Here is a 26,890-nt window from a genome sequence, read left to right on the forward strand (position 1 = left end):
GATCTTTCTTGAGTGATAACAGTGAATTTAGACTCCATTATTTTGTATGTGTAGCTGGCATTGTTTTCCAATGTGCATTATTTTGCATTTATCAACACTGAATGTCGTCTGCTATTTTGTTGTACAGTTGCTCAGTTTTGAGAGATCCCTTTGTAATGCTTTGCAGTCTGCTTTGCACTTAACTCTTGAGTAATTTTGTATCTTCTGCAACCTTTGTCATATCACTGTTTACCCCCTTTTCCAGATTATTTATTAATGTGTTAAACAGCACTGGTCCCCATACAACTCCCTGAGGGGGGGTGGGAGGGGCTCTGCTATTTACCTCTCTCCATTCTGAAAACTGACCATTTATTCCTACCCTTTATTTCCTGTCTTTTAACCAGTTACAGATCTATGAGAGGATCTTCCCTCTTATCCTATGACTGCTTATTATGCTTAAGACCCTTTGATGAGGTACCTTGTCAAAAGCTTTTCTTGGGTTCCCTTATAAATGTATATTACACCTTAATGGATAGCAGTACATCTGATAAACTTTATTCAAACTTACATGTTCAGATTTCTTAATTTGCTTAAACAGTCCATTTACAATCCTACCTTGATCACAGCCTTCAGTAAGTATGTGGTAGCACAATGACTCCTTTAAAGCCCTTTAACTCATCTGCTTCTGCAAAAGGTTTTGATGCATCTGACTGTGGTTTGAATGCCATAGACAGGAGTGCTGTAAAGCAGAAAAAAGTCCTTGTGGTGTTTTCTAAGATTCACAAAAAACTATCTGTGGCTTATAATATCAACTGGACTCCCAGCAGAACTAAAAGTGCTGTAAACAATATGGCAACTGTTGAACCTGCATTTGAGCACATGAGAGATTGTGGTTCTTGGCACCAGTGTGTCCAGCCCAAGAGCAAAGGTTTTTCACAATGGCTAGAACTTCTAGTCTGTTTATGGATCACAACTGTTACTGGATAAAAAAACCTATCCCCCCACAATGAAATTAATGGACCCTTGAAAACAGAGGCCCTACACCCACAGTGCTAATGCTAGCATGGTGTCTAGCAGTTCTAGAGTGGTATTTGACAGCATCAGATGAAGAGTTATCACACACACAAACCACACTGCATCCCCATCATGCAGCGCAGGAAGGGCTGGTGCTAATGGCTCTGCTAACAGACCAGGTCCATTCGTGGACACCACAGGTCTCAGAGCAGAGAAGGGCAGAGCTCATGCTGTGCTCCAGGGCGTGTGGCAGTGTCCTCGTCATCCTAGATTTCGCCAGGAGTCTTTTTCCATAATAAAGGGGGAAGTCTCCCCTCTCCCTCCCCGGGGGGCGTTTCCCCCACCCAGCCCCAGGGCGGGATTCTCTCATCCCATCCCGGGAGGGGGGGCGTTTCCCCCACTAAAGGGCGGGATTCTCTCACCCCCTCCCCGAAGGGGGGGGGCGTTTCCCCCACTAAAGGGCGGGATTCTCTCACCCCCTCCCCGAAGGGGGGGGCGTTTCCCCCACTAAAGGGCGGGATTCTCTCACCCCCTCCCCGGGGGGGGCCGTTTCCCCCACCCAGCCCCAGGGCGGGATTCTCTCACCCCCTCCCCGAAGGGGGGGGCGTTTCCCCCACTAAAGGGCGGGATTCTCTCACCCCCTCCCCGGGGGGGCCGTTTCCCCCACCCAGCCCCAGGGCGGGATTCTCTCACCCCCTCCCCGAAGGGGGGGGCGTTTCCCCCACTAAAGGGCGGGATTCTCTCACCTCCTCCCCGGGGGGGCCGTTTTCCCCACCGGGCGAGATTCTCACCCCCCCTCTCCCCGGAAAGGGGCGCCACTGGCAGCTCTGGTCCCCTCCCCCGAGGTGAATTAAAGGGCCAGACGCCCCCACCCTCCCGCTCTCTATGGTTCAGCGGCGGCTAGAGGGGACGCCGGCAGGCGGCAGCGCGCCAGTTCCCCGAGGGTCATGCCGGGGTCACGGCCCTTCTTCCTTTCGCGGTGCATGCCGGGCCGCTGGCGGAGCGGCGCGCGCGCGCTTCCGTCCGGGCCTTGCGGCTGCGGCCACCGGGGCTGGTTCCAAGATGGCGACGTCCCTGGGCTCCAACACCTACAACCGGCAGAACTGGGAGGACGCGGTAAGGCCCGGCCGGGGCCTGCGGGGCGAGGCTCCCCGGTGGGGGTGAGGGGCCGCCACCCTCCCGCTGTGGGTTTAGCCTCCCTCGGCGGCCCGGCCGGGCCCAGGGAGCCTGGCGGTGGCGGGGGCCCGCCCGGGGCCGGGGTTGAAGGGCGTGTGGGCGGCTCTCGGCCAGGGGCTCTCTCCCGAGGCGGGTGCCGGGCCTTGCTCCCTGTCTGGGGCCGCTGGGCGCTGACCCCGTGTAAATGACGGGCACGGGCACAGTCCACGGCCTCCCCCGGGGTTGCTGGTGTCTAATCTGGGCTCCTGACCAGGTGGGATCTTACCACGTATTTGGGAGTGTTCTGCTTTTTAAATACAAATAACGGGCAGCGGGTGTGTGGCTCTTCTCAAGGTTTCAGCTAGGAGCTGGTTGGGACGTGTTGGGGGCCTTTGTCGTGTCCCCCTCTCCCCCCCCTCCACACACACACACTTTGGGTAGTCAGAGCTTTAAATTAGTCCACCACCAGTCCAGCATCTCTGATCTGAGAGACGCAGACTGCGGAAATGTTGCTGCTGAATAGAGGCCTAATCTGAAGTGAGTTCTGAGATTTAGTCCTGACTGTTTTTTTTCCCCCCCTCCTTGATGCAGGACTTCCCCATTCTGTGTCAGACATGCCTTGGAGAAAACCCCTATATCAGAATGGTATGTGACTGCCTCGAGTCATTGTCCTTTAAGGTGTATGGTGAGACTAGCTATTGAACCGCTGGTTTAGGGGACTAAAAATGAGCTCAGACAAATGGGACAAGTAGGAGATGCCAAAATGCATACCTACAGGCTTCTGTGTGCTGCTTCTTGGCAGCAGAACATGCGTGCATAGGGGAAGAGGGCTAGATTTCGGTATTGGCCAAGGGTATGGGGAACATGATCAAACAAATCAAACAATTGAGCTGAAATCAAGACCGCTTGTCTAATGGTTAAATCATAAGAGATGGGGTAAATATGGATTCTGTCACAACTTTTGATGATGACTCTCTTCTTGACTTAGAGAAATGTGATGTACTGAAAGGCTAAATGACTTGCCCAATCTTTAAAATGTGCTTTGAAAAGTGCTTTGATATCATTTGATGAAGATTGCTTGAATGGCCTTTAAATCCTTGTTGTTATACCCATTGCATTGACCTCTTCAGTTGAAGGCTGTGTACGTGTCACCATTCCATTTTGTTTTACCTTTCCCAACACCAAGTACAATCATGTAGTGTATTCTCATTTTAAATATCCACCTTTCTCCACTCTTCTCTCCCTAAGCACATTTTAGTCTATGCAATTCTAATGAGCTATAATATTTTATGCAAATATCGTCTGTGTTTCAAAGATTGATAGAGGATTTATTTTTGTGTGTTACGAATCTCTGGATGTTTTGTCATTGTTTAGAAAACAGATATTAAAAAGCCGAAGCTGAGGGGTTTCTTGAAAGATTTAAAAATATTCTATTGAATATTCTGCCATCAGAAAAAGTGGAAGGGTTTGGAAGTGATTTCCTCCCACTTACCTTTCAAAGGGTGTCCAGATTAAGTGAAAGCCATAGGATCAGACATCTCCAAATGCAACCGTCACAGAGAGAAAATATGCAGATGCTATGGTGGTACCACATGTGGATGGTTGGGTGGAAGAGATGAAAGCAGGGGAGTATTTTCTAAGTCATGTAATGTATGATCATAGCATTGACGAGTAGCTTGTGGGCTTTTTTAGTAACTTTCATTTGATTTTATTCCAGACCAAAGAGAAATATGGAAAAGAATGCAAGGTATGTTTGTCTTCATTGTAAGAGTTGACTTCTGGACTAGCTCATTAGTTTCCATTTAGAATTAAGATATAATGCTGAAAATATCAGCGTCAAACAATTGCTTATTTTTGTTAACACTTTAAGGGGTGGATTTTGCAAACTCTTGAGCATGTGAATGCCCTGTTGCCTACAAATACTTGACAACAGTTAGCTACTGGTGTGCTCACTGCTTATCATGCTGACCAATGTTGTCACATTGTTTCCTTGTATACTCCCCCATCTCTCTGTATCCATCTGTAGTCTCTTGTCTTACACTTAGATTGCAAGTTCTTTGGGGGAAGAGGCCATCTTATTTTTTTTTCTGTTTCTCTGCAGCACCTAGCACAATCGGGTCCTGGTCTGTGACTAGGGCTCATAGGTGCTATAGTAATATAAATAATTAATAACTCTAGTCATGTGATTTATCCATGAAAGTCAGTGGGGCTTCTCATGTGAGTGAAGTTACAGATGATTGTACATTTTTTCAGGATTGGACCCTTAATTATTAAATCTGAAAAATGTTTAGGTTTATTTCCTTTATTTCACTATTTAGTCTGGTTATTCACTAAAAAAAAAGTTTGGAATTGTTCAGATTCACTTCTGCTTCTAGTCATTTTCACTCAGTCTCTTGCAAGAGCACAGTGTTCTAGGGTTTAGGTTTCAAACTCTGTAAGAGAATAATTACACCTGAACAAAAATAACCTAATCACCTAGTTATACAAATTCCTTCCCTCTCGCCCCAGGAGTGTGTGGTGTTGCTCTTTAACCCCACCCTCCTAGTGGATTCACTGAATCCAGAGGTTGGCACCAAAAGATGCAGTGTTCAGCACTCCTGGTGGGAAGGTTACTGACATTACTTTTTCAGAAAGAGTAGATTGGGGTGGGGAGGGGGGGAGTAATCTCAAAGAGATTTGAATTTAAATCTGATTCTCTTAGTTTGGATTTATCGGTTGCTGTTCCTCCCCCAAAAAAAAAAATCTCATAACATAGTGGTGGTTAATGCTGGACTGGATTATTATTGAATTTATTTAATCAATGTAGCATTTTCCTGTTAAAAATTCATTTCCTCTTCACTTTTGCCTTAGCAAATGGGTGGTAGATGGAACTTGGCTTCCCTCTGGATCTCAGTAACTCCCCTGCCAGCAAGTGGTTCATGCTGGGTATCTCTGAGACAAGCCAGCCTTTGTGTTTCAAAAAGGAGAAAGCAGGAATCTTTAGTGATATCCCTTGGAAATATAAAGCAGAATGCCTTGTATTGACTCCAGTGGAGGAGTTAAAATGTATTGTTTCCCTCTTTTCCTCCTTCCTACCATCATCTCCTTTTCGTTAGGAAACCAGAGTGATGTATTGAAAGCCAGCTCCCCTGCCCCGAGTCCAGTGTACAATGGAAGTAGAAACGTCCTCCCCACAGAGACTGTATGCATTACTTCAGAATAAGGCCACCCTTTTCTGGGCCTAAATGCCTGTGGCCAGATGGACTGGGTCTCTTGCTATCTCAGCAAGTATATAATTTGCAGACATATCCTACAAATTAGCTGTAATGATTCTTTAGTATATAGGATCATTACAGCTAATTTGCAACTGATGAAGTGAGCTGTAACTCACGAAAGCTTATGCTCAAATAAATTTGTTAGTCTCTAAGGTGCCACAAGTACTCCTTTTCTTTTTTCAAGAAAAGATTGGGTTTTCTGAGTTGTTTGCTTGAATTTTTACATATTAAGGTAGTAACATTAGGCAGGTGATTAAAAGGGAGGAAGCCTCTAGTAGTAGTTTAGTTTCCATAAGAATCTGAATGCTAGTGTCATTGCTGGCCGCAATTAGAGCGGTACAAGTCACTGCTCTCTTTGTCTCAGATTTGTGCCAGGCCCTTCACAGTGTTTCGCTGGTGCCCAGGTGTTCGAATGCGCTTTAAGAAGACAGAAGTGTGCCAAACATGTAGCAAGCTGAAGAATGTGTGTCAGACCTGCCTGCTTGACCTGGAATATGGTGTGTAGCTTGTCTCCTGTCTCCTCATAGTTTTAATACATCTCTAAATAAATGTGTATCTCCATGACTCTGTGTGCCTAGGGCATGGAGATGCATATTTATTTAGAGATGTTTGTATGAGAGAGAAGTTGAACAAATCTGACTGCGATCTCTTCTAGGCTATACCAGAAGGCACATATATATGCCAAATGGTGCTCCTGTCTGTGCATAAACTTTCCAGCTCATTAAAGACTAAATCGTGTCTAATAATTGAATCCATTCTAAAATAGGATCTTCCCATACACACGAGTGCTGTGATCTGATTGACTGTGTTCATACGACTGAGTTGCTATGAATTTCCAAGTGTGTTTGGACTTTGATACCCAATGAATCTTACTCTAACTGTAGAGAGGATTAGAATCTTGACATTGCATGCCTTTGTTGCAGGCAAGAGTAAAAATTGTTCCGTTGGGGATGCTAGATGTAGGATGAATTATATTTGATTAACTGAATTCCCACTATTCACATATGTTTCAGTAGAATATGAGGCTTTTAAAAAACTACTATGAAACTAGACAAACTTTCAGTCTCATTCAGTTCACCTTTCACAGCAGGTGAAGTAATGCTATCCATAGGATATTAATTAATGCAGTGTAAAACAACGAATCAGTACAGATTTGACTGCTCTTCAGGACCCCTATCTCTGAATACAGCTACGTTAATATGTTATAATAACCGCTTTTGGGCTTTCTGCTTTCGGTTAATATTAATTTTGTTCTTCCGTTTAATTTTAGGTCTACCTATTCAGGTTCGAGATGCAGGGCTCTCTTTTAAGGATGACATGCCTAAATCTGATGTCAATAAAGAGTATTACACCCAGAACATGGAGAGAGAAGTAAGGAATGCATTTTTAACCGAGTCTGTTGGTGGCTTATCTCACTTGTGCTGTAGATTAAATGAATTAGATAATCTTGAAAACTTCCTGGTTTCTCTGATTATGTGCATCAGTTTCCTGTCCCAAGTAATGAAATATGCATTCTTTACCTACTGCTTAGATTTCAAACTCTGATGGGACAAGACCAGTTGGTGCTCTAGGAAAAGCTACTTCTACCAGTGACATGTTGCTTAAACTGGCTCGGACCACCCCTTACTATAAACGCAACCGACCCCACATCTGTTCTTTTTGGGTGAAAGGAGAATGCAAGAGAGGGGAAGAGTGTCCCTACAGGTACAGTTTTGTTTGAAAAGCTAACATATTAACAATGGTTTGCAATATAGGGAATTCTGAGTAAAATGGAAGTAATGCAGTGTCTTCATAAGCATTTTTGCTGATGTTGCAGGAAAAATTACATAAGAACAGCCACACTGTGTCAGACCAATGGTCCATGTTGCCCAGTAGTCTGTCTTCCGATAGTGGCCAATGGCAGATGCTTCACAGAGAATGAACAGAATAGGGTAAACATTGAGTGATCTATCCCTTGTCATCCACTCCCAGCTTCTGGCATTTAGTCTTTGGACACCCAGAACATGGGGTTGTATCCCTGACCATCTTGACTAATAGCCATTGTTGGGCCTATCCTCCATGAACTTATCTAATTCTTTTTTTGAACGCAGTTATACTTTTGCCTTCACAACATCCCCTGGCAATGAGTTCCACAGGCTGACTCTGTTGTGTGAAGTAGTACTTCCTTTTGTTTGTTTTAAACCTGATGCCTATTAATGTCATTGAGTGACTCCTGGTTCTAGTGTTATGTGAAGGGGTATATAACACTTCCTTATTCACTTTCTCCAGACCATTTTATGATTTTGTAGACCTCTGTCATATCCCCCTTTTAGTCATCTCTTTTCCAAGCTGAAAAGTCCCCACTCTTTCTAATTGCTCCTTGTATGGAAGCTGTCCCATACCCTTAATCATTTTTGTTGCCCTTCTCTGGACCTTTTCCAAGTCTAATGTATGTTTTTTGAGATGGGGCAACCAAAACAACACACAGTATTCAAGGTGTGGGCAAACCAGTGATTTATATAGTAGCATTATGATATCTTCTGTCTTAATATCTATCCCTTTCCTAATGATTCCCAACATTCTGTTAGCTTTTTTGACTTGCTGCTGGACGTTGAGTAGATGTTTTCAGAGAACTATCCACGACTCCAAGATCTTTCTTGAGTAGTAACAGCTAATATAGACCCCATCATTTTGTACAGGTAGTTGGGATTATGTTTTCCATGGTGCATTACTTTGCATTTATCAACACTGAATTTCATCTGCTGTTTTGTTGCCCAGTTTTGCGAGATCCCTTTGTAACTCTTCATAGTCTGCTTTGGATTTAACTCTCTTGAGTAATTTTGTATCCTCTTCAAATTTTGCCACCTCACTGTTTACCTCTTTTTCCAGATCATTTATGAATATGTCGAACAGCACTGGTCCCAGTACAGATCCCTGGGGGACACCACTATTTACCTCTCTGACCATTTATTCCTACCCTTTGTTTCCTGTCTTTTCATCCAGGAGAGGACCTTCTCTCTTATCTCATGACTGCTTACTTTGCTTCAGAGCCTTAGATAAGGGACCTTGTCAAAGGCTTTCTGAAACTGAATGTTAACTTGACATATATTACCAGTGAATGAATCCCTTTCCAGCAAGTTCTTTCTTGATCATACTGTGTGCATTCAGCAGTGAGCTGAAACATCAATCCACAGATCAAGTGCAGCTTTTCTCTTACATTGTTCATTGCCTCTCTTGGCAACATCAGTTCTTGCAGCAGAAAATACTGTCCCACAGTCAGTGATCTGAACATATCTCAGCAAGTAACTTTGTTTGAAACCTAGCTCATGCAGTTTCATGGAACCTTGGTTGAGCTGTCCGAGCTGCTATTTGTTAAAACTCTAGGTGGCGAATGTTATAATAAATTAATAAGTAATTTGAGTTCTTAGGGCTCTTTAATTGTGTGTCATTTTGGTGTGATTATTTGAATACTGTTAGTCCTCAGCCTTTTAAGGAGAAAGGTGACTGTTGCAGTCATGTTATTGTGGTGCAGTTGTAACAGTGTAATGTTATGAAATGCTTTGTTTACTCTACTTTAGACACGAGAAACCTACAGACCCAGACGATCCTCTGGCCGATCAGAACATCAAAGATCGTTATTATGGTATTAATGATCCTGTAGCTGATAAGCTTCTGAAACGGGCTTCAACCATGCCTCGTCTGGACCCACCTGATGACAAGACCATTACCACACTATATGTAGGAGGCCTGGGAGACACCATCACCGAGACTGATCTGAGGTACGTTGGTACATCTGAGTTTGCATTTGCTTTTCAGCTTGATGCCTTGATAATGGAGAATTAGCTTGCTAACATTTTCCTAAGATGCTTGTCACAGTGTTCCTCTTTAGCGAGCTTTTTGTTGAGGTTGCTATGCCTGAATGAGAGTGAAGGGGGCTGTTCATCCCTTGGTTATGCAGCCCCTTCATTTGTCCATACCAGTCAGAAGTGAATGACCACTCTCTTCACTTTACCCTAACCGGAAGCTGGCGAATAGGTCTAGTTAGAGGAGCGCAGAATTTGTGGAGGTGGGAATACAGTTAAATCTAAGCAACATCATCTGTGCTGTGTTTAAATTCTTTTCTTCCCCTCCCACCTCCACCAAAAATCCCCCCCAAAATGCATCATTGCTGTTGGTGCCCTGAGGATCCCATTTTACACTTGTACAGTTGAAATTCCCTCATGTAACCTCCATCTTCCGAATTCCTGAATTCTGAAGAAACCCCTGGCACTGTTGCTGCATAACTGTATGTAGGGATTAAAGTTCTGTGACAGGCATTTCCCCTCTTTTCTAACACTGGATTTGAATCCATGATATAGAGGGGAAAGGGTGCTTGTCTCCCAAGGGTGTGAGCGTGAGACCTTTAATGCATTGTGTGTTTTATGGAGAAGAGCAGCAGAATCCAATTTTGCTGTCCTTTCCTTGCAGAAATCACTTCTACCAGTTTGGAGAGATCCGGACGATAACCGTGGTACAGAGGCAGCAGTGTGCATTCATCCAGTTCGCGACACGGCAAGCTGCAGAAGTGGCTGCTGAGAAATCCTTTAACAAGCTTATTGTCAATGGACGCAGACTCAACGTCAAGTGGGGGAGGTGAGCAAGTGGGAGAGGAAGTGGGGAAGCATTTATTTCCTTTTTGGAGGTTTTCCTCAGGATATTGTTTTTGGAGAATCCGCTCTTAACTGCGCACTTCAGAGTCATGTACTGTTCCTTATTCAACTCAAAAGTCTTGGTGACTTAGAATGGAAGCCAAGTGTGTAAAAGACCCAAATATTTAGTGGGTTGCCTGTCTTTTGGTGGGGAATGTGGTGTTGGAGGGTAATTGGCATTGGGTCTCTTTGAGAAATTCTATTTTGGGGTGGGTACACTGCTGTCTGAAAAAACAACACTAACTCCTTTTGCGCCAACTCACCAAGTCCCTGCTGCTAGCATTCTGTAAATTCGTGATCCTTGGCCTGAAGCAGTGGGTCTGGGATTGGTGACGTAAAACTGTCTCTTGTGAGGGTCTACCCACTCTGCCACCTCCTTCTTCAGTTCTAATGCTTTTGGCTTTGATTTCAGGTCCCAAGCAGCAAGAGGGAAAGAGAAGGAAAAAGAAGGTACTACAGAATCTGGTATAAAGCTGGAGCCAGTCCCAGGGCTACCTGGAGGTAAGAGAAATGGTTCTATACCAGTGATTGCCCTCTCAAACACAGAACAGCAGGTCACTTGCTACCATGAGGCAGAACAGAGTTACACTTCTTGGTTTGCTCTCTATACCATTGGGACCTGGGGCCAGTAGGGCAGCAGCACATCTCACTCTCAGAGTAGTTAATGAACCTGTGTTCGAATAAGAGCTGGCTGGTGAGTCTTGTATTTATGGGCAATGAAGGGATCTTTGGCTAGAAGGAAATTCAAGGTGACTCAAGGCTTTTTTACAGGGTGATTGAAAAGTTACAATGGTTAGAATAAAGGCACTTAAATCATTGAGACCTTCTGTGGCATAAGATCTGGTTGTGTGTTCTTGATCCATTCAGTGTCATCTGTTGGGGCAGGCAATCCCAGTTGTTTAGGATTAGGACTGGATTTTCATTGTGGAAGGGTCAGAGCCTGTGGAAGGGGTCACAGCTGTTGTTCTAGAGGTTCACTGGCATCCTGCGTCTGTCAGATACACATTACTAACAAAGTTCCTGTCGGAAGAGCTGATTGAAGCACTCCCCTTAGGGATGGGGTGGATACTTGCTTATATTTTGCCTGCTAGCTTTCACCAGTAACCAAGGGATGTTTGTGTCTTGAAGCTCTTCCCCCTCCTCCAGCTGCAGAAGAAGAGGCATCTGCAAATTACTTCAACCTACCTCCCAGTGGCCCTCCAGCCGTGGTTAACATTGCCCTGCCACCACCCCCTGGCATTGCTCCGCCCCCACCTCCAGGTAATTCCCTTCCCCTTCCCTCACTCTGTGGGGAGAGTTAGAACTATGTCCTTTTACCAAAGAGGGCTGGAATCAGGTCTTACTTGCCAGATTACCTACTAGCAGATGCTCTCTATTGTAGTTTTGTGTGGTACCTACTAAGTGTGATCTGGGTTTATGAACCAGCTTGTACTGTAGAACTGGCTCTTCATTAGACTGAACTGCCTGTGGTGTAATATGTTCTCTGCAAAATTCTGCAGTACCCAGGAGAGTCTCATAACCTGTGCTGAGGCCCACCCTGCTTCGCTGATAGCCGAGTAAACCTCATGTTGTCCCCAACTTCTAGGAGAGACTCTAAACAGAGAGAATGTTAGTGTCAATATTTGACTGTTTGTATATTCAAAACGTGAAGCCTTATCCCGGTGGAACTTCAGGAAGTGTTGGGTTTGTCCAGCTGCGCTGGATGGTCTCGTTACCCAAATACTTCTGGTATGTTCAGTAGTGAAAACAAAACATTTGGCAGTTCGTAATATAATAGGGAGCGGGGGAACAGGCACTCGCAGAATTGGAATCTACAGTCTGTCATTGAATAGCAACATGTCCTCAGCTGTTCATTATGCTGGCAGAAAGGTTAAAAGGGTGTAAATTGGGATTCCTCAGAAACTGGGGAAGGAGGAGAGGGGGCACCCTTTCCGTGGGCTCAGTTATGTTTTGCTTATCTGGCTTGAATGACACACAGGCAACAATAAAATACTTCATCAGGGCGCCTGGTAATCTGACACTTGTGTTCTGTGTCTGCAGGTTTTGGACCGCACATGTTCCACACCATGGGGCCTCCACCTCCCTTCATGAGAGCCCCAGGCCCCATCCACTACCCTTCTCAAGATCCACAGAGGATGGGTGCCCACGCTGGGAAGAACAACACTCCCTAGCATCCCATTGACCTGTTCACCGTTTGAGTAGATGTCATTTTTTTGGTTACCATGGTAGCATAATATGTTCAGCTGTGGGCGAGCTGGAGACTAAGCCTTGCTTCCTGCTTGCACGCACAGGGCAAGCTGAGCTCTGTTGTGTTGCCACTAGCGAATCTGGTCATTCATATAACCTGAATCATTCACTTACTATCATGGGTGGGGGATGTGGGAGGGAGGAATGTGGAGAGACGTGATCTAGAGGGTCCATGAATGAATTGTACGAGAATTACAATCCCATCAGTGTGTTCAATTTTGCACATTTTGAAATAAATTTTTCTCCTGGGGGAAAAAAACACACCTTTAGCCAGTTTGATAGCCTCAGCAGTTTACACCCTGGAATGGATTGGGGACTCTTGTACAGACTTAACTGGAAATTTTGCTAGTAATATTCATTCCGGACTCAAAAAACTAGTGATTCATCATTGAAAAAAGATACCAGGTCCTCTAGCACTAAGCCAGAACTCTCCAAGATAACACTGAGGGGAAAGGAAACTAGCATCAGGCGCACAACTTCCAGGGATTTCTCCTTCTACTTACTGTGACCTTTTTTTCTCCTTTTTTGGGTTGCTTTTCTTCTGATCGTGAGGAAAAAGTGGAGAATCCTAAGCCCCTGTAGTTAGTCAGTTAAGTGCTAGGTAATACAAACAATTCCCCTACTGTCAATTCCAGCATGACCCAAACAGGCGCTCAAGCAGCCATCTATTTCAGATAGGCCAGCTGGGACCTTCCCACCCCTCTCCTTGGAGAATGAACATTGTTACTGAAACTGCCAGGAATGGCCTTCACGTAAAATGGCTCTCAAGCTGTGAAATGGACCAAACCATTTTCTGTTCTTTTTTTTTTTTTTTTTTAAGAGCTCTGAGTTCAGCATTCACCCTGGAGCATCTGTTCTCTGCATAAAGTCTGTAATTTAATACAGTGCTTAGGAGTCCGGGTGGGGGATTTTAAAGTACAAAAGTCTGTTGCTTTGATGTAACTGATCTGTAGATATGTTTTGGTAAAGAGAAACATGTGATGAGATAAAGCCTTATTTACTTGTTTTTGTTTTTTAAATTAAAATGGGCAGATTTTCCAAATATTTGGACCCTGCTTCCAGAGGCAAAATTTGTCTGAGTATTGTCTGACCTTGTTTGGCTGAGCCCTCTGTCCTCGTAAAGATGAAGAGTGGCATGAGATAGCTAGCATACAGCCCCAGTTCTGCCTCACCGTGCGGCTCTTTGGAACGTAGGGCTAGGCCCCTGCTTAAGTGGAATGTGAAGTTCTGACGTTGCAGGCACCATGTAGGATCTTGCATAGGAGAATACAGTACTCTAGGGGGTGCACTTGGTTAGTGCACTGGCCTTTCATCTCTGGAGACTTGGGTTTAAACTTGGCATAGGTTACAGGCAAATGAGTGTTGCTGGTCTCAGTCAGTAATAATCCACAATATCAAAATACAGCACAACTTGGTACTGTTCAGGAGCTCCCAGAATAGCGTGTTACAGGACAGGCTTTTGACGATCCATTGACAGATCTGTGTGGGGGAAGCTGGCACAGCACCTGCTTGTACTGGGCTTGACTCGAGCCAGTCAGTGCCTTATTCTGTAAGCACTAATTTGACAAGTATTGAACTCTCAGAGGTTTTACAATATAGCTGCTTTATTTTCTCCAACTAGATTTCTGAATGTAAACATGGCCTCCAGCTCACAGGCAAAGGGGAGGGAGATGGGCTCAGAGCTGGACAGTAGTTCATAGGCACAAACCTTTAAACACTTTTACTTGTTCAGTTTGCCCAGGTGTGCTTCTGGGGGCGGGCGGAGGAATGAACATTCCCCACTTGAGTGGTGCATTGCAGTGGTGAGTTTCCCCAGATTGTAATGTAACTGTGGTGCATGCTTTTCCTCTGTATGGTCTCATTGGCGTTAGAAACACAGTGGTTGTATGTTAGGTTATTTACAAATAAGGCAGCCTTTTAAAATTGCACATTTACCAGCCTGGATATAAAATGACTTGCCTAGCCTAACCACAGTGATCCAAAAAATATATATTATTGCTCACCCATTTAAAAAAAAGAAAACAAGACCAGTTTTGCAAGGTTACAGTAGGGTTATCGTACGAATTTGACAAAAACTACTAAACAAATGTAGAAAATGCAAAGTTGAGCTGGAGCTTTTCTATTCGCCAGGGTGAGTGGGAGTGTTTGGAACATACATGGGTTCTGATCTACCCTGTTTTTGGTAGCATTCTTCCTTTGATGGATAGCTCTGTTCTATATACTGTGCTTGTGTGCATCCGAAAGGCTGTGGTCAAACACCCTTGTTGACTACTTTCTGCATGTGTTGCATGAAGGTCTTGCTTGCCATAGAGGTGTTTGTTACGTAGGATGTCCTCTCCCCTAGTGGTACCACATTAATGTTTTTATCAAGCATTGATTTGTATGATCACATTGGCAATTACTTAAATATAGACTCTGTTTTTTGGGGCTGCGCCAATTGTGTGCTGCATCTTAAATCAGCAGGGTCTGATCCTGACTATTATTGAAGTAAAAAAGAAAATCTGAGCAGGATCAGGCCCTCCATATATAATTGTAATCAAGTGGTGTAAATATTAAAATGGTGGTGTGTAAACTCATACAGCAAGCTGTTAGGGGTAGGAAAGGAAGTGTAACACACCAGCTAGTAGCTAGCAGGGAAAATGGCATAGGTTCCTGATTCTCCCAGTTCGGGTAGTGGTGATCTCAAGCACTCCCCTCACTTATATGCAGTACGTGTTTCTGTCTGACAGCCAGCCAGCCCCGCACACCCAGCCCAGTGGTTGTTTCTTAACGGAGTTAGCATGTTAAAGGAAATTACATCCATCTCCTTATGTGTCAGAAAGCCATTAGTAACTTATTTCACCCACTTCCCCAATTACCACACTGCCTTATCACTCCCCCTCCCCATCTCAACCAAAATTACATTTCTACAGCACTGCCCTTAAGCTAGGATTTCTCTAAGCAGCCACCGCCTGTCAATGCTGGTGTCGCAGAACAGTTGCAAGGCGACTTGATGTGATGACAACTGGCTCTTACGCCATTTGCCACACCACCAGAGCGAGGACAATGTGTCTTCTCCAACCGCATTGTTCCACAGTTTTATCATGGATGTGGAAGTTTACTGGAATCCCACTGTTTCGTCAATGAGAACTTGACTGGTCAATTTGTCCCACTACCACAATAATGGACACCTAGGAAAACCTTGTAACGGGGTCGTCCAGGAATGGCTCTAGATGTGAGCTTGCTGGGGGCTGTGTGTGGAAGTGGATGACATGCTGCAGCCGCTGGGCCTTCACAGGGTGCATGGGTAAGAATATCTACTCCCCTTTTCTGCTGTGCTAAGGAGTACCTCTACCAGCGCTGTAAAACAAAGCATGTTTGAGCCTAGCAGATAAAGCATTTGTGGGTAGAAGAAGGGAGTAAGGTTACATTACAGCTCTTCTGTCTCTGGTAAAATCCGTACCCAGCCCTGGGGTGCTCTGTTAAAGCTGGGTCTATTCCAGACGAGCTCCAAGCTGTTCGGGGTGTCTGTCTGAGCCGTCATCTCCAACCCAGACACAGTGAACATGTCATTGAGTAGCACTCCACCAAATGGGGTGGGAGTCCTGCATGCACAAAGGAAGAAGATTTAGCATTTTCATGGGGAGGGGGCGTACTTCTCCTGGTAGCCCTGGATGGAAAAAACACTCGGGACTAGTTGCTCCTTGAGCATCCAATAGCAGCCTGGTCATCTAGCAAAAGCCATCAGTTGCCAACCTGTGTCATGAATGGCAGCTGTACTCCTTCCAGCCACCGTAATTCCCACTTACTCTGTTTCCCTCAGGTCCTCACAACATTCATCTCCTATAGACTGAGCCTCAATCAGCTGGCCCTCATCCAAACTCAAGCGACCCTGTCTCTCTGCAGGTCTCACTACCTCAGTAGCCTTGGTTGAGATGGAAAGGTAGAGCTGGGTGTCAGCCCCCACAGCTACTACACCCCACTTTCCCTTAGCAACCCTGCCAGCATCCATGTGTGTGTTGAACAAGAAGAGGCATGAGAGAGACCCCACACATGAAAGGTCTTAGGGCAGCAAGTCCTACCCTCTGCTCCCCCTTGTAAAGCAGAGTGAAGCCTCTTATGTGCAGCCAAAGCCTTCTGGAAGGGACTGCAGTTGTGTTAACACCACCTCCTGATCAGTGCTGTTGTACATATCTTAACAAACAACCTGCTTCTCTTGGAATGTGACAAAAGAGCATTCATGCAGGGGCTTGAATTGTCATCTGTTCCTGGAGAAACAATATAAGGCCAGAGGTGTATTCCTGTGGAGCAGTTAGGGTTGGGCTGAATGTTAGGCCTTCATTTAAGGCAGAGCACTGTGTTGGGGGCAGCAGTAAAGGCTGACTGGGGGGCATATCTGCAAATGTCTGCTTTGGAAAACGTGCTCTGTTACATTGTCTAACCTGTTACTCGAGTAACGTGGCATCGTTTTCTCACAGCAGCGTCCCAGGAAGGAACAGATGCTGATTGCAGTTGTGAGCCCCACTTCTGGGGGAAGTGTGGATGATGAAGGGTTGTTCCAGAAATGCTCGGTTCCCCCAAGGAGTATGTGGCAAGGTAGTTCTCAAAGCCTTGTGTTACAGCTCATGGAGGGCAGGTACCATCTCCGTGAGCCTCTTCAAGGTCTTTCATCACCCCTCTGCCTTTTGTAAATAAACCAGCCTACTTAAATTCAGTCATTGGAGAGGTTGTGAGCTTTCCTCTGGTCTCTTACAAATGTGAAATACTCCAGGGTTCATCTTGCTTCACAGGCAGGATTTCTGGCTCCTTGCTTAATACAAAAGGCAGCATCCATTTTCCTAAGAGCTTTGGGTTGGATTTGTTTGGGGTGGGGAGGATGAGATCAAATGAAAAGAGGTGATTTTCAAAATCAAGACCTTAGATCCACAAGGATCATGGTTTTTTTTTAACTCTGTTTAAATCTGACAGCTGTAAATTCAGCTTCCTGGCACTTTGTGCCTCACTGAAGAGTTAAAATGGAGGTGAGAGACTTGGCTAGCATCTAGCTGTATTAAATATCAGTTTGGGGCTTTAAATAGAAGAGCAGCAGTTCAGAGGGGAAAATAACTCAGGGTGAAGCTAGGCAGCCTTACACGTCATATAGAAACATGCCCCTGTTTGAGTTTCTGTCCAGAAATAAATACTGAGCCAAGGGCAGAGAAACATGACCAGTCCGAGAAACTAAAGAGCAAGTGACTGCAGCACCATCCCCGTCCCTCTACAGCGTATGCCCAATGAAGCTGGGGACGGGGAAAATTCTAAATATTTGAATATGTTGGGGGGTAAGGAAGTCACAATAGCAACCCCTTGGCCTTTCCACCCTTTGCTTCCAGCTAGCAGCATCACTTCCACCAGGGCCATGCTTTCTGCTAGCTGGCTCATGTGCTCCCTGTTAGTTACCCTGGGTCTGGTGCGGGAAGGGGTTGGCAAGTTCCTCGCTAATATCTTACATTTATACAACACCTTTCATCTCCATAACAACGTGGGGCAGCTACTTCCTGCATAACTCTAATGCAGCCACCTTAGGTTTCGAATGAGGCAGCTGGTTAACGGGGCCCACCGACATTATGCAGCAGCTTGGGCAAGAAGTGAGGAGGAACGCCGCATCCATCTGAAACCGTAGCAAGAATTCAGCTAGGCAGGATGTAATTATCCAAACAGCAGTTTGGCTGGGGGACCAGGGTGAACCCCACGCCTACACTCATGAAAAGGGATTTTGGGATCCTCAATGACCAGAAGGGGCCAGGGCCTTGGTGTTATGATTCAGCTAAAAGACATTGCTATGTAAGTTCAGTGCCCCCAACTCTACGCTAGGTTACTTGTTCTCTACGGACTGAGAAGTGAGAGTTCCTCTGCTGGAACCCCCAGAACACGGGACTGCCTGCAGAACACGGGACTCCCTTAGCAGTCTCCCATCCGCGTACTTTACGAACCCAACCCTACTGTAACTTCTAGGATCTGAGGAGGCAGAACAAAGAGTAAGGTTAAACCTTGCACAGCGTGCCTGGGGCTGCACTGGTCGAAGAATTGTAACAGTTCAGTCTCCAGTGTGTGGCTGGAAGGAATCAGGTGCCTTTTTAGCACCTTGCGTAAGGATTGACCTAGTGTCCTAGCTGCTTCTGCAGCTATCTGTCACCTTGTGAAAACGAGACTAACCCACGAGCTGTCACTTTGCGTGGCCACGGCCAGACGGGTGGAACGTGGCCGGCTCCGAGCACAGGCGCCAGCTCTGTGGTTGCTCCATGGCTCAAGCACCCACCAGCCTCGCTGGTTCCAGTTCGGGGCTCACTGCTGGTCAGCTGTTTGGTGTGTGGGAGGCGCTCAGGGGAGGGGGTGGGAAGAGGCGAAGTGAGGGTGGGGCCTTAGGGGGAGAGGGTGGAATGGGGGCAGGGCCTTGGGCCAAAGCGGGTGGGGAGCAGCCACTGGGAAAAATAAGTCAGCGCCTGTGGCTCTGGGAGGAACGACTGTGCACTTCTACAGTGCTTTATATCTCCCGAGCACTGTGCAACCAGTGGTGGGTCCTCCCAACGCCCGTGTAACAAACACTGGCGCTGTGTTCTCAACCCTGTGTAACAGGTGGGGAAATAAGGCACGGTGAAGTCAAGTGACTTGCCTGAGGCCACCTGACAAGTCAGTGGGAGGGCTGGGCTCAGGGGTTCTTTGGGAGAGAGGCTTTGCAAGGCGTTTGGGAAGCTTCCCTTGTTCTGTTGAAGCTGCCCTTTGACAGAAAAGAATTAGGCCTGGGCCCATTTATTTATGTTGATTCTCTATGGTGTATAAAGAAGGCACAAGCCCGTATTTAGTTTCCCTTTGCAGGTCACCTTTAAGAGATGCTATCCATGTCCTAAGTATTGTATTCCCTCTTGTAGCCTCACTGGTGTCTGCTTCCTCTGAGGAGCACCCACGCAGGAATGCAATGGGATAGCCAAGGGACAGGTTGTTGCAGCTCTAATTTCAAGAGATCCAGGTTTCCTGTGTGTCCCGTTGCAGAGATGTCAAGGGTGCTCCATCTTGTTTTTGTGCTGCACAAGACCCCTGTCCTGCCCAGCCTTTCCCAGCGGTGGTTGCTATAACCAGCAGCTAAAATGGGGTTGCAAGAAAAATTGCAAATAGAAGCTCTTAGCAAGGTCTCCAGCCACCTTTTCATCTTCAAGCCTGACCCGTGCCCCAGGCTGAGTCCTCCATCAGCTCAGAATCGCCATCATATCCCAGCAAACATGGTGGATGTGTCTAATGACCGTTACCTGTTGAAGCTCCTCAACTCGAAGTGGCTGGGTTTCCTGGACAGTTCAGACAGCTGGCTCTTGCTCTCCACCCGATAGTCCTCACTGAAGAGGAATTCCTGCCAAGGGGAACAGTAGCTCTTGGGGATGGCAGTGAAGTTGAACTTCTCTGGTGGGACTTCTTTCAGCGGTCCAGAGTAGCCTGCATTTGGGAGACAAGGCTTTTGTTACTACAGCAGGCCTGCAAGGCAGCAGCCAGCCAGCTTCACTGGATCCAGGCCTGCCCGGGACTGTCCTCATGTGGACAGGAACTCTCTCCTCCCATGGGAAGGGCTGGGAGAGCAGTGGAGCTGGCCAGGACATGGTTTTTTCCCATGAAAAATATAGAGAAAAACGATTTTTTTCTTTTTATCCAAATGTTTCTTTTGTCCACTCACCGACATTTCAGATTGTCGGGGCGGGGTTTGACAAATACCTGCAAAAATGTATTTGTTTCCACAAAAACATTCTATTTTTTATCCAAAAACCCAACTCTTTTTCCACTGAAAAAACGCTTTGGCAGCCCATGCCCAGCCAGCTGTACTGACTAGGCTACATCTCTGCAAGTGACATCTCGGGAGGGGGCTTTCCTTGTCCCATGGCATGGCTGTTCCCTGATTGTCTGTGGCTGGGGTGGTGAATTCTAAGGTGGTCCCATGCTACCCCTGCATTCACACCGGGGAGGGCTCCTCATGTTCTGCCACTGGGAATCATGGGGGCCACACGCCTTCTATTGACAACAAGTTCTGCAGGTCTGGCTCATCATCACTTCATTGACGTAGCTCCGTTGTGGTGGTCTTTTTCTGTTGGCAACTCCTTACCTGGGGCCAGGGCCTCGGGATTGAGGGCTTTACTCATTTGTATGACTTTGTTTGTCTTCTTGGGCACTTTGGGAGGGGTACCCTGGCCTGCTGCTGCCACGTGAAGCTCAGTGCGATAGTTCTTCTGGCCCTCGGCAGACTAGAGAAGAAAGAGCGATAGGAGAAGGCTATGGATGGGCACAAGGAGAGGCTTGGCTTTGCCCCTGACAACCGAGGTAAGGCCTTATGGAGAAGATGGAGTAGCAAAGGGTAGAGGAGGAGACGACTTAGTCGCATCTCCTGAAGGGTGATAACTTTTTTGCTCATGGATGAGAAGAGCGTATTGCCCAAGCTAGAGCCAGGCATGGCAGGGCCAGGTCCTGGGCAGGAACTCCCCCCATGCACTTCTGCTAACATGCTGTAATGCATTGCTGCAGGATCCCCTGCCCTGCTAGCCCCAGAACCTCACACAATTCCACCCATGGGCCTCTGTGAGGACCTACCTGCCCCCGTTTTCTAATCTTTGGTCCTTTCCAAGACACTTGCATGGTGAATTTGTGATGAACTGCTAGCATCTTGGAGGAAAACTACCACCTTGCTTCACTTTTGCCTACCCCAGTGGGAGATTGTCAACCTAGGTCCCCAGCCATGGAAGGATACTTACGGAGGTTGGACCCGCAGGGCTCCTGCCTCACTCAGAAAGAACGAGAAAATGAAATCAGTGTGGAATACGCTTACCTTCATCCCAACCGAATAGGCCAGCATGCACAGCGTGGCCCAGAGGGCCACTGTCCAAAGTGCCTTGACGCAAAGAGCATGCCGGCCCGCTCATGGCCCTTTCCAGCATGTCCTTACTCAGTGAATGCAGGGAAAGTGACAGGACACCTGGCAAAGCACTGATCTAGAGCTGCCAGTGTGGCTACTTCAGTAACTTAGCTCCAGCCCAACTGGCTAGCGCCATCCACTGCTTCTCTTTCAATAATGGTGCCTCAGGGACACTCACCAGCCATGCGTCGGGTCTTCCTGCCAGGTCCCCCTCAGCCACGCCGTGTGAGCCACCTGCTGCCATCTTGCTCGAGCTCTGCGGAGGGCAGGGGGAGCGATGTCACTCGGGGGAGCACGCCCCACACACAGCCCCAGGGCTGGGAGCGTGCAGTCAGCTTAAGGGCCGGCGGCGCACGTGGTTTCAGAGCCCGGTTTCCTGGCTCTGACACGGGGATCGTTTCTACAGACACTGGCCGTGGCAGCTGGCAGTGCCCAGTGGTGACAGCCCAGCTCTCCTCACAGCTCATGGCGCTTGCCTTCCCCTCACACTCCTTCCCATTAAAACATGCCGTTACAATAACTGTGCAGGGCTTCCTGTTAACATAGGGATCCCCATACCCTGGGCTAAGAAGTGCTCTGCCTTTCAGGGGGCCTGCTCAAGTTATGTTCTATGTACCCCGGCAAAGGGCGAGGGAGGTAGGCCGGGGTGCTGGCGTAATGCCTGGTGCGCGTGAGTGTTACAGCTCCCACTCTGTGCCAATCTAGAGGACTGGCTTTATTACAGCCCCTTCGCCCATTTCTGGAGCTTCAGCTCAAGCTGCAGCAGCTCCTGCCGTTAGCCCTGGAGGTCCTGGTTCAGTCCCCGGACTGTCAGCCAAGAGCGCGACCCTCAGGCTGACCCAACAGGGTCAGCTCAGATTTGGGTTCCCATCATGATGAGGCAACTCACGGCTCTGTAGCCGGTAGGATGCTCCAAGATGAACTTCTGCACCCGCTTCTGCCTCTGTTGGAACAGCTGGGACCCCCTGTTTGTCTGCAAAGACAGCTCTTCCACCATCAGATCCTGGGGGATGCTGACCTTCTTCCCCAGGTCCAGCTGGGGGACTGAGGACACACACAGAGCAGGCCAGTGAAAGCACAGGTGTTACAATAGGGGGTTAGGGTCTCTGAGCAAGGGGCCAGTGGCTGTGCATGGGGCTGCCAGCAGAACCTCGCTTTGGGGAGAGGGTCAGCCCCTAGGAGTGACAAACATCTTGCATAGCTCTGCAGTGCCCATCAGGCTGGTTCAGAAACTGCACTGATGGGAGCCACATCCATCAAAAGAGGTAGGAACCATGGGGCCTTGTGGGGAGGGGTGAAAAGGGAGGATAGTAAGGGGATCCTGATGCTGGGAAGGGCTCCGAATAACCTCTAGCGATCTGGTGCATGGGCCCCATTAGTGTTAATTGACAATGTAGAGTTCATTCGTTTGAAAAGTCCAAGGAGGAGACCAGTAACATTAATACCCCTGAAGTCCAGGGGAGTTTTGCCAGTGTCTTCCATGGGTACTGGATCAGCCCCTGTGGATTGCATGCGGCAACCTGGGGCTACTCTGTAATTCAGGTTAGCACAAAGCATCTCTTACCATCTTCCGCCATCTCCCTCACGATGGCAATTGCCTGCCTTTTTCTCTCTTGGATGTGGTCCGAATGCATAATTGGGAACATCTTCCCACCTGGAAAAGAAGCAGACACGCAGCAGGGCTCACACGTCAGGGCAGACCCTGGCTGCTACTCACACATTACCCCCACGGTGTCAATTGCCCCGTCCCTGGGAAGAACTGATCCCAGGTGGAGTTCTGAGATTCGTGTGATGGCTTTTTGCAAACGGTTACCCTGGGGCCTAGCTCTGCTCCCATTTGGAAAATATGCGCAAAACCAGAGAGAATATAGCTGGAAAAAGGGGGTTTCTCTTCCGCTTTATGGTCCTAGGAACTGTATCATGCCACCACGTCACCCCAACTTCACCGCAGACCTCTCCCATTCATTTCAGGACCAACCCTCCGTGTCTCTAACACTATAGAACTGTTCCAAGTGACCGCATCCTGGTCCTCTGTGCTCTCCTCCCCATTCTCCCCACTATTCTTGGACTAGCTTCTCTCCAGCCCTTCACACGCTTCACCATTGCTGGTGCGAGAGCCTCCTCCTCCGCAGCTCCTGCCCTCTGGTGCCGTCTCCTGCAGCAACTCGCCATCTGAAATCTCGGTGCTCCCTGTTCATGCCTCTTAACTCTGCCCTCCATTGCTGGCTTTATGATTGAGCCACTTAATGTATTCCCTAGGCCAAGTTTTTGCCCCAAGGCTCTCTGTCCTTGATACAATGCCCCGTCCTGCATTAAACTCTGCCAAGCATTGTGGGGTGCTGTCTTGTCCGAAGATGCTATTCAAAATATACAAATTAAAGGTGCATTGCATTGTATGCTGAGCTTTCTGAGCTCAGCTACCCCTCTACTTCGGCCCTGAAGCCAGAGCCCTTGGGACTGTTAGATTAGCTGGCTGGAGCCACGTTTATTCATAAACGTCTGCTCCTTCATGTGTAACGTTGCTGGTGTCTGACTTAATCCCTTGCAGGGGTGAGTTTCACAAGCTAATGAAAATGTTGCATGTTTCCTTATATGTATTTTGGAGCTGTATTCTACCCTAAGTCATGGTACAAAACCAGTGCTTGGAACATGGGCAGAATAGGGATCTGTCATTTGATCGATCAATCGTATTTCTAAGGTTTTCTGTGCCATCTAAGTTTTTTAACTTGTACCCTCCTGAAGCCAAGAAGCAGCTCGAATCAGTCACTTTTGTTCTGTTTGCAAGTCACCCCCCAGGAAGGCCCTCACGGGGTGCTTCGTTAAAGAGGAAAAAATAGTCCCCATCTTGTTCCTCCCCCCACCCCACCCCACCCCCGTAGAATCACAGACTCATCGAAGTGTCGGGCTAGAAGGGACCCCAAGAGGTTCTCTAGTCCATCCTGCTGCACTGAGGCAGGATTAAGTATACGTCTCTCCCCGTGTGGTGCACGGACAGATGGGGTCCCCTCTCTATGGAGACCATGTCTGCTCCTCGCTGCTCCCTGAGCTCCCCTTTAGCCATGGTCTATTTTGAGCTCCTGACCTCGGTAGAGCGGGGAGTTGTAACCAGGATCCTTTGGGCAGAGAGGATGGCATCTGGAGGTTCTTGGGAGGATGGTCTCAGCAAGCTGGGGGGCTAGGTCTGGAGATGCTGGGTGGGGAGTTTGCTTAGGAGGGTTTGCTGGGAGTTTAAGGCCCTGCAGGTGCAGCAGCATTCCTAGCAAGTGACTCTGCTACAGCCATAACATAGAACCACAGGGGCTGCTTGTACAGGGAAGGGGGGAATTGATCCTCCCGTTATACGGCTACTCCTCTAGGACTCGGTGACCCAGGGGGGAATCCTCACCCCATTGAAGTCAATGGGAGTTTTGTCCTTGCTTTCAATACAGCCTGGATCCCCACCCCAAAGCGATCAGAGGACACACAGCTTCCTGAAGGAAGAACCCACTCCTAGCACAGCTTGGAAGGGAGAACTGGCCTCCACACCCGCAGTCATGCAGGGTCCTCGCCTGGCAAAGACCTCTGGACTCAGAGTGGGTTCGTGTTCCACTCCCCATTTCTAGTGTAGCCAGGCACTGGCATATGGGTTTGCCATTGCTCCTCCAGAGCCCATCCAGCGGGCTCACTGGAGGGGGCCTGAGAGAGCTCCTATTCACCCCGCCCCAGAATCCAAGAACTAGAGTCACTCCATGAAATTAAAAGGTAGCAAAAGTCAAACAACTGAAAGGAAATGCTTCACTCGCTACAACCTGTGGAACTCACTGCTGCAGGGTATTAAGGAGGCAAATATTCCATTTCCAACAGGCGTAACGTACAGCCATGGATAAGATTAGCCTCTGAAGCAGCACGAGTAAGGAAACATTACAAGACACCTCATGCTCCAGGGTATAAGCTGATCACCAGCTGGGTACAGGAACAAACTTCCCCTCCATTGCAACTGGGGCCATTTTGGGGGTGTTACTCTCTGCAGCATCCAGTATGAGCCACTGTGGGAGGCAGGGTATGGGGTGAGATGACCCATTGGCCTCTCCGTGCATGAGGAGTCCCATGTGAGTAGCCATTTCTCTGTAATGTAGCCAACAACTCCATAGCGCTGCCCCGCCCCCCAGCTCCCAGGTCCTGAGCTGCTGCCCATCTTGCCCACAGCAGCGGCTACCTGACAGCTGCAATGCCTGCTTTGCTAGCCCCCATACGGGGGTTCCTCAGAGCCAAGCTGACTGCACCCAGCCCTCCCCTCTTCCTGGGGCGCAGGGATGGAGAGCCCCCATGCCCAGATCTGCTGAGTGGCACCCAGGGAGCCAGCCGCTGGCGTGGCGGCTTCTTGCTATGGCTCCTCTCCAAGTCCATTTGCTCGTGTCACCGGCACTTGTGTCTTTTCGATTGTAAACCTCCCAGGGCCGGAGGGGCTAACTCTGGGTCCGGGTTTGTACGGTGCCAAGCACAACGGGGCCAGGGCCCAGCCCCTCCTGAAATAGACACGGGCAATAACACCCCCATCCTAGCCTGCTGGGGCGGTGGTATTTCCTCAACACCTGAGCGCACGAATGCAGGTCAAAGCCCTCTCCTGCCCAGCTGTCAAGATTCTCCTCACCAGCACCAGATACCCTGCCACGCTCTGGCCACCCGTCTCTGAGGGCAGGGCTGCCACTAGCAGCAGCAGCAAGGGTAGAAGTACCACAACCCCCCTACAATAACCTTGTGACCCCCCCCCCACACACACAACTCCTTTTTGGGTCAGGATCCCTAGAATTACCCTGTGAAATTTCAGATTTAAATAGCTGAAATCATGAAATGTACGATTTTTAAAATCCTACGACAGTGATATTGACCAGAATGGACCCTGACTTTGGTAGGGCCCTAGCTATTAACTCTCTCGGTTCCAGCTCTCAGTGAGCCTGAGCTGAGCCAGCCACATGGAGACGAACCCTAAATAACAAGCAGCTGGGGTGGGGGTGGGGGTGGGGGTGGGGAGACAGCCTGCTTCTCAGTGGGGGTCAAACTCCAGCCTGCTGCTGAGTTCCCTCCTGCTGCTTTTGGATGTAGCAATTCTCCCCCTCCCGTGCTATTCCCCCCAGCCCCCCCCCCCCAAGTTCAGAGCCGAGCTCTTCGTACCTGACTGTGTGACTCCTTGGACTCTGTCCTGCTGCACTGCTGTCGGATGAAAGGAGCTTTCCTGCTGTGCCCACTTCACCCAGGGATTAGGCCTGGGCTTAGGATTCCTTAATAGCTTTCACAAACCTACCCCGGGGCCCAGTGTTTGCCAGTAGCCCCTGTGTCTGTCTTACCCACTCTGTGCCCTGCTCGCACTCAGCCTGGACCATCGCTGAGATTCCTCCGTCCTAATCCATGTTACATCAGACATTTATTTCTGGCTGAGAAAAGGGGGGGGGCGGAGGCAGTGCAGACCCCTGGTGAGCCAAGCTCTCGACCGCTAAGAGCACACACAAACACGAGGGGTGTGTGTGTACAGTATGTACACACACACACACACACACACTCTCTCTCTCTCTTTCTCTCATGCTCACGCAAACAAAGCCGTATGTGTGCACCCAGGTAGGGCGTTTATACACAAATGCATAAACGTGCCCTTATATAAGCAGGCATTTGTACCTGCACATTGGGGGGCAGAG

The 26,890-nt window shown here is 48.1% G+C and overlaps 2 protein-coding genes across 3 annotated transcripts; one reads left to right on the forward strand and one right to left on the reverse strand.

Moving 5' to 3' along the window:
- Nucleotides 1–1,955: 1,955 nt before the first annotated feature.
- Nucleotides 1,956–12,579, forward strand: RBM22 (RNA binding motif protein 22). Its single transcript, XM_084637400.1, has 11 exons — nucleotides 1,956–2,109; nucleotides 2,740–2,793; nucleotides 3,866–3,895; nucleotides 5,767–5,899; nucleotides 6,673–6,773; nucleotides 6,934–7,106; nucleotides 8,960–9,160; nucleotides 9,849–10,013; nucleotides 10,482–10,570; nucleotides 11,198–11,329; nucleotides 12,110–12,579. The coding sequence occupies exons 1-11, from the start codon at nucleotides 2,056–2,058 to the stop codon at nucleotides 12,238–12,240; spliced, it is 1,263 nt and encodes a 420-aa protein (XP_084493526.1). The 5' UTR covers nucleotides 1,956–2,055; the 3' UTR covers nucleotides 12,241–12,579.
- Nucleotides 12,580–14,873: 2,294 nt separating this feature from the next.
- Nucleotides 14,874–26,666, reverse strand: MYOZ3 (myozenin 3). 2 transcript variants are annotated; one of them, XM_084637403.1, is made up of 7 exons: nucleotides 26,373–26,666; nucleotides 22,786–22,875; nucleotides 22,111–22,265; nucleotides 21,400–21,477; nucleotides 20,418–20,556; nucleotides 19,579–19,759; nucleotides 14,874–15,900 (listed from the first exon to the last, which is right to left on the reverse strand). In XM_084637403.1, the coding sequence occupies exons 2-7, from the start codon at nucleotides 22,865–22,867 to the stop codon at nucleotides 15,726–15,728; spliced, it is 810 nt and encodes a 269-aa protein (XP_084493529.1). In that variant the 5' UTR covers nucleotides 22,868–22,875; nucleotides 26,373–26,666; the 3' UTR covers nucleotides 14,874–15,725. The 2 variants fall into 2 exon arrangements, with proteins under 2 accessions (XP_084493529.1, XP_084493530.1); XM_084637404.1 differs by lacking the exon at nucleotides 26,373–26,666 and having other exon boundaries at nucleotides 22,786–24,012.
- Between the last annotated feature and the right edge of the window lie 224 nt (nucleotides 26,667–26,890).

Source organism: Lepidochelys olivacea (assembly GCF_965140295.1).
Source record: "Lepidochelys olivacea isolate rLepOli2 genome assembly, chromosome: 8".
NCBI lineage: Eukaryota > Metazoa > Chordata > Testudines > Cheloniidae > Lepidochelys > Lepidochelys olivacea.

Coding starts and splice junctions, on each gene's coding strand:
- RBM22 (XM_084637400.1), top strand. CDS start 2,056: ATGGCGACGTCCCTGGGCTCCAACACCTACAACCGGCAGAACTGGGAG. Junction 5,900..6,672: donor CCTGCTTGACCTGGAATATG/GTGTGTAGCTTG, acceptor GTTTAATTTTAG/GTCTACCTATTCAGGTTCGA. Junction 6,774..6,933: donor CCCAGAACATGGAGAGAGAA/GTAAGGAATGCA, acceptor CCTACTGCTTAG/ATTTCAAACTCTGATGGGAC.
- MYOZ3 (XM_084637403.1), bottom strand. CDS start 22,867: ATGTTCCCAATTATGCATTCGGACCACATCCAAGAGAGAAAAAGGCAG. Junction 22,266..22,785: donor GAGGGAGATGGCGGAAGATG/GTAAGAGATGCT, acceptor GTGTGTCCTCAG/TCCCCCAGCTGGACCTGGGG. Junction 21,478..22,110: donor ATCCTACCGGCTACAGAGCC/GTGAGTTGCCTC, acceptor TGCCCTCCGCAG/AGCTCGAGCAAGATGGCAGC.